At 43.8% G+C, this 18144-nt stretch overlaps 1 protein-coding gene across 1 annotated transcript in view; it reads right to left on the bottom strand.

Moving 5' to 3' along the window:
- Positions 1 to 3477: 3477 nt before the first annotated feature.
- Positions 3478 to 18144, bottom strand: part of ASPM (abnormal spindle microtubule assembly) — a 68029-nt gene continuing 53362 nt past the window's right edge. Inside the window, exons 20-30 of the mRNA XM_019530569.1 lie at positions 17837 to 17986; positions 16218 to 16384; positions 13994 to 14153; positions 12497 to 12706; positions 10692 to 10841; positions 9423 to 9614; positions 8828 to 9020; positions 7229 to 7383; positions 5414 to 5590; positions 3930 to 4102; positions 3478 to 3847 (exon numbers count right to left, since the gene is read on the bottom strand). Of these exons, the coding sequence (XP_019386114.1) occupies positions 3742 to 3847; positions 3930 to 4102; positions 5414 to 5590; positions 7229 to 7383; positions 8828 to 9020; positions 9423 to 9614; positions 10692 to 10841; positions 12497 to 12706; positions 13994 to 14153; positions 16218 to 16384; positions 17837 to 17986 (1833 nt within the window). The 3' untranslated portion in view covers positions 3478 to 3741. The remainder of the gene's footprint in view (positions 3848 to 3929; positions 4103 to 5413; positions 5591 to 7228; positions 7384 to 8827; positions 9021 to 9422; positions 9615 to 10691; positions 10842 to 12496; positions 12707 to 13993; positions 14154 to 16217; positions 16385 to 17836; positions 17987 to 18144) is intronic.

Raw genomic sequence — 18144 nt, 5'->3', positions numbered from 1 at the left:
TAGTGTATAGAGTCATGTTGGCCCATAGGGCTCCGCACAGGTCCATACATTTGACAGTAGGGTGGAGCATCAATTAATCTCAAGTTTCCTGGCCTGTGGGGAGACCCAGAGGCTGGAGGTTTAACACCACTGGTTAGAAGATGGCTTATGTATTTGCCTTGAAACAAATGTTTTATAGTTATCTTTAACTGGGAAAAATGGTTGTGAGCGAATGATGATATCATTTGGACTTTTCTTCTGACAACTTCAGTTTTGCAACTACTACCAATTTTTCTTCTGAAAAAATTATTTTACAATTCTACAGAAGTATTTTGTAATATATAAGCAGTATTTCATTAGAGGAATAAAAATAAATGTCTTAAATAGAATAATAAGTAGAATAATAATTCTTAAGTTCTTAATTCTTAAAGTAGAATAATAATTATACTTTAATAAATAAATCCCAACAGGTACCTATGGAAGCCTGTAAACTTTATGCAGGGATTCTAGCATATGTTTTTTCAGAATAAGAACTCTCAGATGATCAATGTATGAGATGTTAGAGTCTCAAAGCTACACTAAGGGTATGGACAGATGTTACAATGTATCCATATCAGATGATAATCGAAATCAGCTGTTATGATGTAAAGGTGCCTGAATCCTCCTACAGCAATGTAGAAAAACATCACAACTTTAACATTCTTTCTTTCAGGATATGGAAAGACATTGGATTTCTTCCTGTGAAAAAAATGTTTTGTTCCATGGAAAACTGCAAGTGTACCTAGCCACTGACCCACAACAAACCCAAAGTCTTCTGCGAAATAATGCATTAAAAACTTCTTTTTGTGGAAACTCACAAAAGTCATCTGTATAGTTGTGGCACAACATCCTGCCACAAGCCAATGAGACAGTGTTCCAGGCATCCTACAATACTACACTACATTTCCCTCCCTGCTCTGGCATTAAGGGCAGAACTCTGCTGCCTAGAGGTGATCAATTACAGGTGGTCTCTCCCACCGATTTATTGGCTACCATGACATCCTGCAAGCCACTCTGTACCCATCATGCATCCCCTTCCTCCAACCACTTCTACTGGTTCCTCCAAGCATAGCACCAACTGGAACTGGGGATATGCAGTAGACTTAGCTCACCATTTGAGGACAGGAGAACAGGCTAGCATTCCAGTCCAACCAAAGGAACCAGGCTTTCGAGCAGACTGCGAGAGGGCCCATAAAACATTAACCGTGTGTCCAGCATGTCCAAGGCCAGTTTTGTGGAAAGGGGGAAGAGGAAAAGGTGACAGAAAATATTGAATTTGGGTTCTAGACAAGGTTTCTTTCAGCGCTGGCCACAGCAATGCCAGTCCTTTCATTAAGTCACTTAGGAACGGATGTTTGGAGAAAAAAAAATTTCAATATGCACCAGGGACTCCTTTCCTCGTTACCCAAGTTGTGCGAGAGCGAGCATGAGTGCAAGCATTGTGGCTGCTTGCAGATGTGGGGCAGGGCAGAAGTTGAATCACATCAGTTTGACCCAGCATGCCAAGCATCTGTATAGCTCGTGTGCTTCAGCGGAGCTTTTTGATGCTTTCATCTAATAGACGATTGAATGAGTTATTAGATAAGAGAGTCAAAAGGCTCTGCTGAAGCACATGAGCTATACAGATGCTGGGGAGCCAGGTCAAACTGACACGATTCCTTTTCCAGTAAAGTGTTGTGTTATTTTTTTTTTTCCCCCATGCCCGTCAGCATCCCTCCTGCTTTTTCTTATATTTGTTTTCTAGGAAGATGAGAATGAGGCTAGAGAAAGGGAATGTAAGGAAATTGCTGGGAAAAGCACCACCTGCTCATGGCCACTTTGGCCATGCCCAGACAAATGTGGCTGTGTGGTATATGACACCGCAGACAGGATTTAGATATTCTCCACGCTGCAAGGGAGCGCTGCCCATGCATGCACTGCTCTTTTTTTTTTTTGGTGGGTTTTTGTGAGTCTGCTGTCATGGAGTGGTGTCCCTGAGATGGACGTGTTGCCCCTAGGGCCCTGCGATTGTGCCAGCTTCACCCTAGGGGTGCCTTTTCGTTTTGCATATGATTTTAAAACCTCATCTCTTGTGATGAGGTCTCAATTTAGTGTAGTTTCCTGTTGTCACTGGACTCTTAGCCTCAGTAACTGCACCCTCTGGCACTTGGGTCTCCTCACCCTCTGTCGCTGCGCCCTCTGGTGCTGGGGCTCTGCACAGTAGTGTGCCCCAATGAGGCCTCCTCCTCCCCAATGGCCTCAGTCCAGTCCACCAGATTAAAAAACAAAAATGAGCCCCTAGGCTATAACCTGACAATAGTACCTATGACACTGGAGGCCACACTCTGCACTTTTAAGAAGGCTAGTTTCTCGCTCAGCAATGTGTGCCTTTTCCCCAGGCACTTTAGGAGCTCCTAGAGCCCATTAGTCTTACCAGCAGCCAGAAAGGCAGCCAAGAATCTCTGTGGAGCTTTTATGCATGAACTCCTTCCCCGCTGGCTGCTGCCAGAGAACTGCCTGCCTCCAGCCCCAGCCCTGGGACTTATATGCGCCTAGGGCCCTGCCTTCTTCGGGGCAGCTGACCAGGTGCAGGTGCTAGCTAATTCCCTCATTAGCCTGCTGCCACTGCAGCCTGCACTTGTGGGGTATTTCTGTCTGGCTTCTAGGGCCCTCTGAGGGCAGAAACTGCCTAGAGAAAGGAGCAGGCACACCTTAGTGCCCTGTGACACCTGCATATCCAGGGGTCAAAAAAAACACTGGGAAAAAAAACAAACAAAAACAAACACACAGGCAGCATGTGCCACTCAAAAGTGGAACTGGGCTGCCTGGAGCCACACTGTGGCTGCTGGCCAGGCTCTGCGTGGCAGAAATCGTTGCTGCTGCAGCCCCAAGGCCCCAGCCTAGTGCTGGCCCCAGCCTTCCCTACCCCACCCAGGGTAACTCGCCATGTGCCAAAGCACATGTTGCACAGGTATTCCCCAGGAACAAGTAGCAGCAGTACAAGGTGTGCCACCGCTATTTGTCCCTGGGGAACCAAACATCCATGTTAGTCTGGACGCGGCCTTTTTGTTGAATAGGAAGCGTCCTCATTTGTCAGTAAATGAAGGTCCAGTAAGGGTTTAAATGGAAATGCATGGATCTCTACTTTCAAAGTTTATCTTCACAACATCAGAGTATACCACTAGCTTCATTCTACAAAAGGCTAAGAGTTAGTGATTTTCTCAGGATCACATAGCATGTCTCTGGGAGAACAGCAATTAACCTTCTGCCTTTGAAAGTCCCAGCTAGTGCTTTAACCACCCGATAATTCTTACTCCCATCTCTGTCATCTCAACTAGGGGAGGCTAGCACAACTTGGTCCATAATGGCAAAGGTTAACCATTATGAACTGCATGGCATACGGGCTGTGTTGCCTTTTGTAAAATGGTAGTTTCTTAGTTGATTTATTTTAAAAACAACAAAATAATACCCAAAGTCTTAAAAAGCAGTTTAGGATTTTATTGTACAACTGCTTCAGGCACTAGTACAAAACATCATTAAAAATAACTGTACATGATATAATATTTTTACAAAACATTAATAGGATGCCATTTTGAAGCTTGCATTGTTAAGAGGTAACTTTTGGATAACAATCTTTCCAAAAGCATCTAGTTGTCTTGACTACACAAGACAAATATATGTGTATCCACACACATGAGCATATTTCATACGTGCACACATGTGAATTTTCATGTTATTTATATTTTAATTGTAGGGAACACCAAGTGTATCCATCACCATTCGAATAGCCTGAAGAGGCTCCACAATTTCTCGCATGTTATCTTTCCTCAGAACCCAGTCCGGTTTAATCCTATGGGAAAAAATGGCTTAAAATCAGAAAGGTACACCCTTTTCAAAAGAAAACAGCAGACGTATTTTAAAATAATTCTTACCTCGAAACTACTTTTGTTCGTACTGGAGTTACAGGAACAAAGTAATTCCCATGTACAGATGCAGCGGTCTTGTGTTTAGAAAGTGTTCTTTCTGCCTCCATTTTGTGTTTACGAGCTGTAATTTTATACAGGCTCTGAATGCGAACAACAGCTCTAGGTTTGCTTTGAATTTCCTAAGAAAGGGAAATGAAACACTATCAATATGCAAACAATTAGTAAAAATTAATGCATACAAGAAAAAACAAACTTTCCTCAATGCAGTCTGTTTTCCTAAAGTACACAGCACCATTTCCCACAAACGCAATGAAATATACTAATAAGCATGAGAGAATCTCAGTCAGCATTTAAACAATCTTCCTGGTCATGCACATTTGGGAGGTCTATAAGTGGTGTTTAGCCAGATATTTGCAAATATCCAATTATATATGTTTTAGGACTTCAAAACTAATTGCAGCTACATGAGTAAATATGCTCAAATAGACAAGACCCATGTAACCACCAACAACTGTAACACTCAAGAAACATAGAACTGATCTGAACAGATTTACACAATAGGATGGATAACCAGTTGGTGGATATTTATAGTGCAGAGCCTGGTCTACACTAAATACTCTTGTATGTTGTTACTACCAGAAGCTGCACGGATGAAATTAATTTCAGAATTACTGTACTTACTCAAATCCAAAACAACTTCAAATTTAGGACAACTCCCTCAATAATCAGCATGAAAAGCAGATGTGTGAAGTGAGGGCCCCATCCTGCTGCTTGTCTCCCATCACACATCCCTGTGCAGCCCATTGGCCATTCCCTGCCCCACACCCAGCTTCTGCTCTGCTCTGGATTGGGGCAATCAGCAGAAGCAGCAGCCCAGCCTAGCCCAACCAAGCAGCAGCGGTGGCTGCTTGCAGCTTGGCTGGGTCAGGGCTGGAGGAACTGGAGCCAGAACACCTTCCCCTCCCACTATGTTTACTATGGGGGTGGGGCGGGGGGGAGTCCAAAAAGGGAGAAACGGGACACTTCTTGGATTTGAGTAAATACTGTAGATTGTTTCTACAGACAATGGTATAGGGCAACATGTTTCAAAATTGTACTGCCAGCAGCATTTGAGAACACCAAGCAAGAAGCCTCCTTCTCCTGCAGTGGGCAGCAGTAGCACAGAAATATTTTAAAAAGTTTCACCAAGAAAAAAGTATGAGTGATTTATCAGCCAGAATATAATGTAAACTCTGGATAATAATCAACTTTTTCAAACAGTCAAATCTCAGAACACACAGACCTTGAGCAGATGAAGGCATGTGCAATACAACAAGGTGAAGCACTCACCATTTTCAATATCGGAGCCAAAAGTTTAATAATCAACAGGACTCAGTTCCAAGCAATTACAACAGCCGTTGATAACTATAGATATCTATGCAAATATGTCAAACATCTGAAAGAGAGGCAAAACTGTACAAAATTGCTAATCAAAAAGTATGATGACTTACTGAAGCTCTCCTTGAGTCCTTTAAAAGAATGGCAAACAAACAACAGGTCTTTGTGAAAATGCTTCCACCTTTCTCTGAAATTTTATCGCCAGCCTTCCCTCTGTACCTCTGCAGCAGGTCCAGGAGTGTATCTATAGAACTTTCCACTTCATAAACTGCTTGGGTTGTTTTTTCATACTTAAAAAACCGAAAAAAACCCCCATTATAGTAGCAGATCTTCAAAAAGCCATTTCAAACTACAAGATAAGACTATTCTCAAATCTGACCAATTCTGTGATACACATTTTAACAAGTTAAGTGTGCTAAATTGCAGATTTCATTTAAGAGAGCCTGGAAGCAGAACAACCAATGTCCATATTTTGCCATCTTTATTTTTAGCCTGTTTGTCTAACTGAGGTTCTCCTCTCCAAAACCTTTTGGAAACAAATGTTTCATACCTTCTATGTAAGCCTATAACATTATATTAAAACTCAGCTCACCAATTAAAATACCATTTTCTAATCAAACTGATATTTTTAAGTTATATACAAAACACATTCTTTGGATAATATTTTTGAACTGCACACTATACATTCCAGTCATTTCAGTATATCAGTTTATTAGGGCTGTGCGAAGCTTCAGTCCCCGATTCAATTTGGTGGAGATTGGCACCCAAATCTCCAACTCTGAATCAAATCAGAAGACCCTTGAATCTCTCCAAATTGAATCAGAACCCTCTGAATCATTTCGGATAAATTCAGAAAGATTTGGAGTTTCAGACAGGCAGCTTTAAATGTTTTTTCTACATACCTGTAGGTAGCAGGGGCTCTTGAAGTGCTGTGATGCTGGGGCGCATGGAGTGTTCCACAGAAGAATGGGGGGCTTCCCAGTGTACTCAGCAGCAGACCCAGAAGTGGACCAGAAGCACTACCAGTCCACTTCTGGGTCCACTAGGGAGTGCGCTGGGGGAGCCCCCAGCCTTGGCAACTGGTGCCACCTGGGGTCCCCCTCCCATGGCTGACTGCCCAGCTGAGGAGGCGCAAGGAGCCCCGCCCAGCACGCTCCCCGGCAGATGTGGAAGTGGACTGGAAGTACTTCCTGTCCACTTCTGGATTCACCACCAAGCACATGGGCCCTCCCGCACTCCTGTGGGACACTCCAGGCACCCCAGCATCGCAGCGATCATGAGCCATGCTGGTACCTTGAGATATGTAGAAAAAACTTTTAAAGCTGTGTCTATGGCCCGAATTATTCAGCCGAATCAAAATCAGGGACAGTGATCCGAATCAACCAATCAAATCACCGTCCCTGATTCAGGCCGAATCTGAATCAAATAGGGCCCACTTCACACTCCCCTACAATCCATCTACAACACAATGTTCTGTTGTTTTACTTTAAAAAAAAAAAAAAAAAAAAATTGTACAATTGCTCTTCTAAGCAGGTATAGATTTGAAAAAAAAAAAAACATCCTAATGCCAGCCTTCTGGACTGTTGCATAATTCTAACCAATACATTAAAGTTCCAGTGCTCAAAACCTTTCCAGCCCCGATTTGTAAATCCTATACAAAATAATCAATTCAGGGAAAATTCCAAATATGCAATGCCCATATTCAAAAGTTACAGTTAAAAACCTTGAGCCAATGACTGAAAATAACTTGCCCTTTTACAATATAATAATTATGTTAAAGAAAATATTTTAACCATTTGGTTCGTATCAGGAAGTGAGGAGTATTTTTTGCAAGACAAGTTGATTAATTTTAACCAACAAAATTTAAAAGCATGAGTATATTAAAATTATCCCAACTTTTGAACCCAAGAAAGAAAATTCAGGAATACCTTTGAAACATTAAGCAGGACTTGAATTGAATATTTGATAACATCCATACAGGGGACGCTACGGTTGCAACTTCGTATCAGTGTAAAAATGGTGAAGATTGCTCCACTCTGAGCCATGTCTTCACAACAGCGTGGAGATAGCCTGGTAACAACCTCTAAAAAGTAAGAGCATTTAATTAGGAAAGCTAATCAATTTATTTTCAAGCACTATCATTTTCCTTATTAAACTTGGTAAATATACTAGAACAAAAATATCTACTAATTTTCAGAATTTCTAAATTAATAATATGAACATTCCATCAAGATAAGACGAAGTAGGGTACATGATAAATTTTCATTTAACTTGATACAAATGAAAAAAACCTGTTTTTATACACTAAATATCCTGTACTGCTGGGAGCATGAAAACCATGAAATCAGAAAAAATGGTAATGGCTACTGTCACTAAGTAGGCATTTAAAGTAGTTTGTTATCAGAGCCCTACCTTCATTCAGAAATAAATGGTTTCATTCAGATTTGTATTTTCTAAATCAGGGGTCAGCAATGTTTTGGCCAGAATACCAAAAACACTCCAACCTCCACCCATGCCTTGATTTGGCATGCCAGAAGCAGGGGAGCCACAAGCAGGGGATCCTCCTGGCTGGAGGCAGCTGCATGCATGCCTCTGAGCAGACACTTGGGTGGAGCCAGGGTTGCACTCCCCTGACCCCTTCCCCATGATATGCTGCCAGGTGCACCTGGTCCCACCCCTCCCACCCAAAGGCCAGAGCCCAGAACTGCTTTTTGCAGTCTGCCTGCCACCTACTCCAGCTGCCCAGAGCACAGGCAGGATGTGGCAAGCAGCACAGAGGCTGCAAAAAGCTGCACCCAGCTCCACAGCCCTGGCTCCATGGGGGTGGCGCCTGCACACACACCTTTCAGGCACATGGCTAGGATGGGACCTGGGGCAGTGTAACCCTGGCCCATCCCCTGCCATCCGCCCCAAGTTGCACATACAGCTGCCACTGTTACGGAGCTCCACACAATAGTTTGCAGCCTCCCGGCTACCTGCCACATCCAGCCCAAGCTGTAGGCAGCTGCAGCAGATGGTAGGCAAGCTGCAAACAGCTGCGCCAGGCTCTGCAGCCCCAGCACCAGTTCGGTGGGCAGACAGTGGAGAAGGGGCCAGGGCTGAGCTGCCCCAAGTCACTCCCTGGCTCTGCACAGCTGACACAACTCTGGAGCCAGTGCCAGGGCTGAGGAGCCCCATGCTGCTGTCTGCAGCCTCCTGGCCTGAGCTCTGCAGCCACAGAGGCTGGGGTGCTTGTAGCAGGGCTTGGAGCCTCCTGGAATTCTGCTGGGAGCAACCCAGGCTCCATGGTCTGTGGCAGCTGCCCAAATCCTGGGCTGGCTGTGGTATGCCAAGGAAAGCAGGCTCACATATCATGCTCTGTCACACGTGCTGGGGGTTGCCAATCCCTATTCCAAGTCATTCCCTTTTACAATTTGTATTGGAAGCTTAACAAATACATCTTGCTTTCCCCTTCTTTCTGAGCAATTCAGGACTGCAGAGGCATCTCCAGACTGCTCAGTTTTTAATTATAAAAAGGAACTACTCACCTAGATGCTTCAGTGCTGCTAGAATATAAGAAATATGTTTATATTGTAGAAGATATTCAATGGCAATTGCAGTTCTGTTACAGAGTTTATTTTCTTCTCTGCTGTTTTTATTGGCTATTTCCAAACTATGTCGTAGAGCTTTAGTTTTTGCTGTGTCATGACTCTTCCTCCAAGAATGTCCCCTCCACAGTGCCTGAGAGAAAACATGACAGGAAGCTTTCATAAATGGGTAGAATAATTAAGAATGGCAATATCATCAAATTTCCAGTAGTATCTCAAAACAAAAATTTACACAAGCATAATCTAGCATCATAATTACAGTTTTAGATTTGCAAGTATTCAATCATCACATTTAGTATTTATTCCTCAAAACACTAGATTCTGATTTAAAAATAACAAAACTAACAGAAACAGGTCTCCACTATAATTGAAAACTTTTTGGTTCCCCCAAGCTAGTGTTCCTCTAAAGTTAACCTGTACTTAAAACAAAAAAACACCTCTGGGTGTTCATACAACAAAAACAGAAAGGCTTCTCCAGTTACTAAAATAAGAGCAGACATGAAAGTCTGTGATTCTCTTACAAAAATGGATCTACCTGAAACTTCATTATTCCATTGTTCAGCTTTCTTCTGTGCCGGTAGAACAGGAACCTTCGTACAGCTCGTTGTATTATGGTTGCAGCCTCATTCCTATGATTAAGCCAGGCTCGAACCTTTTGTTGTATTGTAACAATTTTCTGACGATCTTGTAAAAATTGTTTTTGCTGCAGTTTTGCTCGAAACCAACTCTGTAAAGAAACAGGTAAATTCTTTTTAAAAAAAAAGAAGTTTAAGCTTCTTCTCTATCCCTTTCCCACACACCTGTCAAACCATCCAAGACTGACAGATAAAGAACCAGGAACTGAACACTAACTTTAAATAGAATTGGTGGGAGGAGGAAGAACTAGTGGCAGGCCCAGTGCTGCACACACTCCCCCCTGCTTTTTTCTACAGTTTATTTTCTCCATGGAAAGGGTGTTCTACTCTTTTTTCCCCCCAGCATTGTGCCACAGGGTGTGGGGGAGCAGTAGGAAGAAGGTTACTGCATGCTGCATCTGGGCATTAAAAAGAATTATGTTCACAGTTGCTTCTACTAAGTGATAGATACATCAATGAGACCATAACTGACTCCTATCTGGTAATGCTGCAAAGAAAGGGAGGTTGCTATAGAAGTCATTTTCCACTGGAAGTTATTTTGGTACCCTTATTTCAGACCCCTCCTTTAATTTAGCTGTTTCTTGCCAGTTTTGTGGTCTGGAAGTGATTTTTTCTATATGGTCCAACTGGCGAACTGCCACATAGCTGCTCGCCTTCAAACCAGCATGTTGGGAGTCAAGCTTTGGTGGTTTAAATTACCAAGGCTGCAATCTGAGCAGTTTTCAGTCTTATTAGTAGTTTATAAAATGTAGTTTCACTGACCCTGGATTCTAGTGGGATGACAGGGAGAGGAAGGGGAAGATATAATTCTGCTTTGAGCAACTTGTAATTTTCCTCTCCCCTTAGCTCTCCTACTTCTAGGCTGAAGGAGAGGTGAAAACTTGGAGTCTAGTCAAACAGGCAAGCCTACAGGAATGGAGTATAGCTTTCAAAACTGGGATTGGATGTGTGGTAGGTATATGGGACCACTGAGAATGAACAACAGTGCTGAATAGTGTGAAATTGTTATTTAAATAAATACCTGGCTGAAATAAAGTTGTGGCCTCCATAATTTAATTTTCATCGTTTTTCATCCACATATTCCAATACTAATACAACTAATGGACCTAAGACTAACTGGTAAGAAAACTACTAGTATGAAACTACCCCTGCTTCCCAATATGGCTAACCTGTATGCATATGACAGAAGAGATCTGCATTTGTGCATGTTTTAACACAAGGTAGCTTCTGTATGATCTCTGAATTTTAATAGCAGAGAGATGATGATATGTAGCAGCTGTAAAATAAAGCAGCCTCTTCTTTTGTTTCTCGTCTAAAATCTAGAGAAAAATAAAATCAGGGAAAAGCATTACAATTCAGCTATATCATTTTTACCTGCTAGTACTAGCAGTAAACTGTCATTTCTAAAACCAGTGCTTTTACTGAAACCAGAATTAGCAAAATAACTTAGTCCTGAATAAACTTTATAGCCAGTACAGGTTTCCCTTCAGGTATGTGGTTGATCCATTCCAAGAAAATGGTGCATAAATCAAATTTTCATAAAGCAAACAGATAGATGACAGTGAGAGAGATGGAGTGAAGCTGGGGCTAGGGAAGGGGTGGGGAGAGGAGCATGGCACAGGCCAACAGCTACAAGCAGGTGGTGTCTCCTGGGGCTGCGCAGGCGTGGCACCAGGCTTTCTGGCATCTGGGGTGGGCAGCAGCCCCACTTATCCTACTGCTCTGCTTTTCCCCACTTACCCCAGCCCCTGCTGCAGTGGCCCTGGGAGTGGCCGATGCCAGCTGCCTGCAGCCTCTGGGCTGCACCATGACCCAAACCCCAGAAGCTCCGATTCCCCTGGGACACCGTGCCCCGAACCTCCCGGGGTGGTGCGGCGCAGCACAGCGCAGCACACCAGCTGCAAGCAAGCAGCATCTGCTGCTCCCAGGGCTGCAGCAGGGATGAGCAGCAGCCTGCAGCGAAATGAGAGCAGGCTGGGGCCGGCAGCAGCACTGGGCTCTTCCTGGCACTTGGCAGTGGCCCTGCGAGGGCAGGTTGGGGGGAGCTATGGCAAATTTTGGAGTGGCAGCAGCCCCCCTCCCATCGCTGCAGCTCATCCCAAGTGCCGGGAAGAGCCCATTGCTGCTGCCAGTTCTAACCCGCTTTTGTCCTGCTGCAGGCTGCCACCCGCCCTGGCTGCAGCCCCGGGAGCGGCAGATGCCACCTGCTTGAAGCCGCTGGGATGGGCTGGGCTGGGCTGGGCTGGGCTGGGCTGTGCTGTGCCGGGGGTTCAGGGCAAGGTGTCCTAGGGGAAGTGGAGCCCCAAGGGGTTCAGGACATGGGGCAGCCAGCAGTTACAGGCAGCTGCTGTCAGCTGCTCCTGGGGCTGCTGCAGCAGAGGCTGGGGTGAGTGGAGAGAACCAGAGCCCCGGGGAATTCGGGGTGCAGCGCAGCTCTGGCTGCAAGCCGCTGGCATTGGCCACTCCCAGAGCAGCTGAAGCAGGGGCTGTGGTGATTGGGGCCCGGACCCATGGCCCTTCCACCTCTGCTCACCTCTCTCCTCTGTTCATGGCCCTTTCCCCTCCCCTCACATACTTACTTGTTTGAGGGAGCGGGGAGCACAGCTATGCCAATCGCATAAGAGCACATTTACCTCACATATAACACATTTTGGGTATAAAAACAAACAGTCTCTATAACAGTAAATTTGCATAAATAGAACCTGCATAAAGTTGAGAGAAATCTGTATTAAGTAATATTACCAGATGTCCCCCTCATGCAATGACATTTCCCAGTTCTATCTTGCATATGCCTCCTATAAAATCAGCACATGGGACAGTTTCACCTAGCCATGATGGTGCTGCCACAGCACCCTTGAAAGGGTCTTGCAACATCCTGGTTGAGAATCACTGGCTTACATCTCTTGTTCTTCCCATACACAGATAGTATGAATATTGACCCGGTAAAGTTAAATGACTTAAAAAACATGCTTACCTTTTTCCTTACCAACCAGCCACGAATGTATGCTTGCAGTTTAACTATAGTTGCTCTAGTTCTGTGGTATTTTATACATTCAAGTCTTCCGTCCCACCTAGCTCGCACATGTTTTTGGATGACCAAAGCAGCAACTCTCTGTTGGATAAATTTCTGCCGTTCTTTAAAGCCTCTATATGCTGCCTGAAGCAAACATGCAGCTTGCTGCTTCTAAGTGGGAAGAAAAATGTTAAGTAAGTTGCTTGTCTTGTCAAAGTAAGCACTTTGCTTATTTCATTTATCATAATTCTTATCCATTGGGAAGGGAGGTAAACAGCTACAGACTTTAACACAAAATAGAGGGTATGGAAAAACAACCAAATTAAAGCAAAGTAACTACCATTAAATAAAACTGGGTTAATACAGTGAAAACCAAAGCAGAATTTAGCCTTCATACAGGGTAATTGCATGCACACAAACAGTTACTGTGAATCAGCTCTTTTGTGACAAGCCCCTGCTCCCTGTTAACTCATTTTAATCTGGTAGTTTGCACTCCCCTCTAGAACCAGTTCAGCAAGTGAAAGATCAGCATTTGTTTATAGCAGTATATACTTTTTACAACTTAGTGGATTTTTTTTGGAAAAGAACCTACAAATTGTAGCAGGTGAATTTATTTTTAGCAACAATGCTATGAGTGTGATAAGCCATTTTCCAACAGATAAATCTGGCATCTTTTATTAGTCCAACTAGACTCATTAGAGTTGCTCTAATAAAAGATATCAGATTTACCCAAAGAACATTGTCTGCCTATGTCCTTAGACCAACACAACTACAACCTATACCACCCCTTATAAGCCATTTTCATATTTAACCTTATCATTATAGATGAGGTCAATCAATATTTGGCAGTCTGTGCGACTGCAATTTGATAGCTCCCAATGCAAACTAAAAGTAGGAGCCTATAGTCTTCCAGTTTGACAAGATTCTCAATTCTCCCCGTTCAGTGCAACCTTAGTCCAACAAGCTTTATTATTCTTCTCTCTTCCTCCTTTAATATTTTTGAGGAAAACTTTTCTTATTTTCTTAAGTAATAAAATATTTAGGTAAGGTACACAGTGATAGTTTCAAGGAAAAAGTACTATACGTTTGCTTAAACTGGTGCCTCAATCTCTACAATTAGGCCTGTACCTAAAATTTTGCTGATTTAGACTCACATTTTCACCTTTTCGTTTTTGTTTAAGTGCTCCTGCTTTTAATTTTAAAATATTTTAATTTAGTTCCTTGGTTACAAGTACCTAGCCTAAACTTGGATCCAATTAGGAAGGAGTTTCTTTAGGAAAAAGATAACTGGGGCAGAAGTGGCCAATGTGTAGAAGACAATGAACAAGCTCATCTTTCTACAAAAAGTTCTAACATTACTGGCTCATTAGCAGTTAATTACATCAAATTTACTATAACAGTTTTCCATGATATACTGATTGAACGTCATCTGTGACTTAGTGAAGATTAAAAATATACCTTTGCTATGAGTTTCCTAGTGCTGTATCTTCGATAAGCCAACTGAATCTTAACTGCAGCTTCCTTAACTGCTAGGAACTGCTGCAGAGTTGCTCTTGCAGAAAGGATTGCCCTCCATCTCCTTTGAATGACAACTGCCGAGACTTTCATCTTCAGAAACCTAATGAAAATGTACATCAGATTTTTCAGGAAAAATTTATATTTTAAAAATTTTACTTTTTATTGGTATTAACTCCCTGTGGTGCCTGTATTCATTCTATGATAAATGACACCAAAGACAAACCTTCAAACCCATAAAATGTGAGGGCTGTGCGTGTAAGCATGTACATGTGCACATAGCTATAAATGAAAAATCCCTGTAAACTACTGGCCCTACCCAGGCAGAAAAATAGGGCTCAAAGGAAATACGACAGCAATAGAGCAAGGCAAAAAAATATCTTTTAAAAATTATGACCCCCCCCCAAATAAACTTAAATTTGTTCATTTCAGCATTTTAAAACTTAAAAACTAACTGTTGAGGATAATGTATTATAGTAACCCTAGATTTCACATATGAAGATAGAAGTAACTGTCCTCTCAATGTAAACAAAAGGTTTGTTCCAAACCAAGGAGGTAGACTAAAGAACTGCAAGCACCTATGTGAGTAATTTTAAACATGCGAGTAGTCCCATGGGAGTCAACACGCATGCCAGACGGGCATGGCTACGCGAACAAGTTACTGTGAGAAAAGGCAGGAAGGATGTGGATTCACAGTGTGTTACATATTCCACAGAAACCATCTTGTATGCACTTTTACTGCCTGTAACTGTGGATTAGCTTACTCCACAGTGCAACTGGGTAGATAATGTAACAGGGAGCCAGAGGCTCCTGTTACTTCAAGGAGAACACAGTAGATCAGGCTTCCTGTGGGAGAAGACAGCAGGGCAAAAGACAGTCACTAAAAAGCAAGCAGACCAAAAACAAGGATAGGAGCTACCAGTGGGGAGCAACTATCCTGGAACTATCTGCAGTGCAATAAGCAGCCAAGGAACAGATGCTCAGACAGCAAAGCAGTAAAGGCCGCAAGTAGCTGGGTTAGGCTACAGCTGGCCATTAAACAAAATGTTGGTGCTGTGTTTAAGTTTAACCAGAAGACAAAGTTGTGGCTGTAGAGGAGAAGAGAGGCCACTGGTGGGGCACTCCCTGATAGCAGCCTAGCCTGTGGTTAGGGACCTACAGGGCTGAGGGTTGAAGCCTATGTGGTAAAGCCAGGGCCTCAGAGGGGTTGCAGCCAAGCCAGGGCTGGGGGCCCAGAGAGAGAGGCAGAGGCCACGAGGGCTAAAGCCTGGTGGAGGAGCTGAGAGAGGCTAAAGCCAGAACAAGACCAAGAGCCCACAGACAGGCTAAGGGTGAGAGGGCCAAGGGCCTGGTGGGATGACAGCTAGGCAGGGTCAGAGAATCCAGAAAAACTAATCCAGATAGGGTCTGAGGCCCAGAGAAATAAGCTGAGCCTTGCCAGGACCAAGAGTCTGGTGAACTGGCAGAAAAAAAAAAAAAAACAGGGCTGGAGAAATGAATCTAGAGTGACACCCATGCCCAGGTCTTGCAGTTATGGGGGCAGCAAAAGGCAATGATTACTACTCATACTATGACTTATGCTCCGAGGCACAGATGGGGCTAGAAGAGTCACAGTTTAGTGCCTGAGGAGCTGAACTGGTGTCAGCTGGGCACAAAGGTTGTGATGAGGTGATCTGAGGCTCACTCGAATTCCCCAGGGGCACCCTTCCTAAGGGCGATAGTATTCATCAAGGCATGGCAAGGAAGGCAGGAAAGGGAGGGTAACCCAAGTAGTTCACTGAGTGAAACATCACATGTTGGCCCACGCTTTCACACTGCAAGATAACGGGCAATGTGCTCTCCCTGTACAGCTGAAGAGCACGGACAGCTCCAGGCTGCCTGTGCTCTCCTGCCATAAAGTAACCAGACATCTGCTGCTAAACAGCAGCACAAATTGATTCCTGCTTTGTCACAGCCCCAATTTGCAGCACAACCAATCTGTGGCACAACACAACGTCTGCTTGGCCTTTGTGTCATCATAAAATATTTTATAGCAGCAAAGGCAGCACCTGTTTCCCCACCCTAGAAGTCCACAGATGTCTCAAATTATGAAGCTATAAAAATCAACATAACTAAAAAAAAAATTTAGTAACAAAAAGAAATATGCTATGTGGCAATAATATATTACCAGGTTCTTTGCTGTCGGGTTTTGCGGTACCTCTGAATAACACCAGCAGCTTTTACCACAGCAGCAAATTCTTTTCGTGCTCTGTATCCTCGAAAGCAGGCTTGAATCATTCGTGCAGATCTCGTCTTTGCAGCCAACTGCCTGGCTTGAAAACCTCTATATAAAGCCTACAAAAAAGGTGAACAAATATGCAATCAGTTTTGTGTTTAATGGGAAAAAATTAAGGAAAAAAACACCACATGCTTCTGCCCAAATGCCTCTCAAGCTTATTCTTGTAACAAGCCAGGCATGTTAGATATGTAAAAGGGACCCAGGGGCTCCTGCTAGTTTAAGGGTTGATGCAGCTGGCTATGTGGGGGGTAGCTGCTAGGAAGCAGACCAACTACTAGAGAGCTAGCTGTCAGAAAGCAGACCTCCACACAGCACAGAGAACTACAAGCAGCTCAGCAAAGCCACCACAGATAAGGGTAGGCCAACCATCAGGCCTAAACAGAAGCCCCTGTGGGTGCCTGGAGAGCCACCTGACAAAAAGGGATGGGACTATGGGGCACTCAGGCCAGTGCCTGAGAACAGGGTGTCAGTCTGGCTTTGCAGGCAACATGGAGAGGATCTCCTAAGCAGGATGGATGCAGAAAAAAAGATTGACCAGCACCCAGGCTGTTCCCACAATACCGACATATAGTTAAGGGGGACTTGCAGCCTGGGAGGAAATTGCTGACCCACTGTAGGGAGCGTTTTTGTTATACAGCCTCTGGGCTGGCATTTGTATCCGATTAAGAAACAGAGGAACAAATGGTGGCTGGAGGACATAAGGCGCCTGGGAGGTGCTTCAGATTTTCAGCCTTATTAGGGGAAGGCTCCAGCTGAAAGGGCCAGGCAAGCAAAGTAAGATGGGCCAAGAGCCAGACAAAACTAAGACTCAGAAGCCAGGCCAGAGGAAGTGGGCCTAGGCTGACAGTCTATAGCAAAGAGTAACCAGTGAACTAAGGCCAAGGGGACTGAAGCCCATACAAGCTGGTGCACAAATCTAGAATAACATCTGAGGCATGGGTGTGGCTGTAGGGGCAGAAGACAGCCATGAATAACCCTTAAGGCAACTTGTGCCCTAGGGCACAGATGGGGCTAGAAAGGCCCCGCTTAGAGCTTATGGGGCAGGACTGGGATCAGCTGGGACCAGAAGGGACCCACTCACCGAAAAATAGACAAGGGCTCTCTCTGGGACCCTAAAGAAGCCTCCCTTCTTTTTACAATAAAATAACTCCATCAAGGCATGGCAAGAAAGAAAGAGGGAGGATACCCAAGGAGCCAAAGGGGGATTCGTATGGGCACCAGGGGGTGTCATGGCAACCCCTGAGGCCCAATCCTATTGGACATAACAGTAAAAATGGAACGAGGATAGGGATGGGTAAGGAAGGTTGGGCAGGAAGTCTCTTGACAGTTTCTTTACTTCATGCATTTGGGAGCCTTGTGGGGGGACAATTTCTCCTTGTATATAGAGTCAATTTATGAAAGCCTTTCATACATTAATAGTTAAGTTAGCACCACACCACTGACGCAGGTCTTTGTAACAAATTATTCTGAATTAGTGAAAAAAGATGTTGTGATATCCCTGGAAATACCTGAAGCCTAAGTGCAGCTGCTTTTATTTGAAGATATTTTTGTCGCTCCATATTTCTAAGGCAGTGGGCTCTGTAGTGCTGTTGTATCAACACAGCTGAAGACTTATACTGAAGATACTGTCGTCTTTGACTAAATCCACGATAAAAAGCCTTAAGAGAAATGCAGTCTTAGTATATTTCATACTGTAATGTGGTCTTCTTTTGTTCTTACCATACTTTAAAGTAAGAGACAGCCCTCATCTACTTCATTTTTCAGAAGCAGATAGCTAATAATTTTTTAAAATCTGTGAATCTGAAATGTGTGATCT

The sequence above is a fragment of the Crocodylus porosus genome, unplaced genomic scaffold (assembly GCF_001723895.1).
Source record: "Crocodylus porosus isolate Cpor-Errol unplaced genomic scaffold, CroPor_comp1, whole genome shotgun sequence".
NCBI classification, from domain to species: Eukaryota; Metazoa; Chordata; order Crocodylia; family Crocodylidae; genus Crocodylus; species Crocodylus porosus.
The sequence above is the reverse complement of the archived record's forward strand: the minus strand, read 5'-3'. Positions and strand labels throughout refer to the sequence as shown.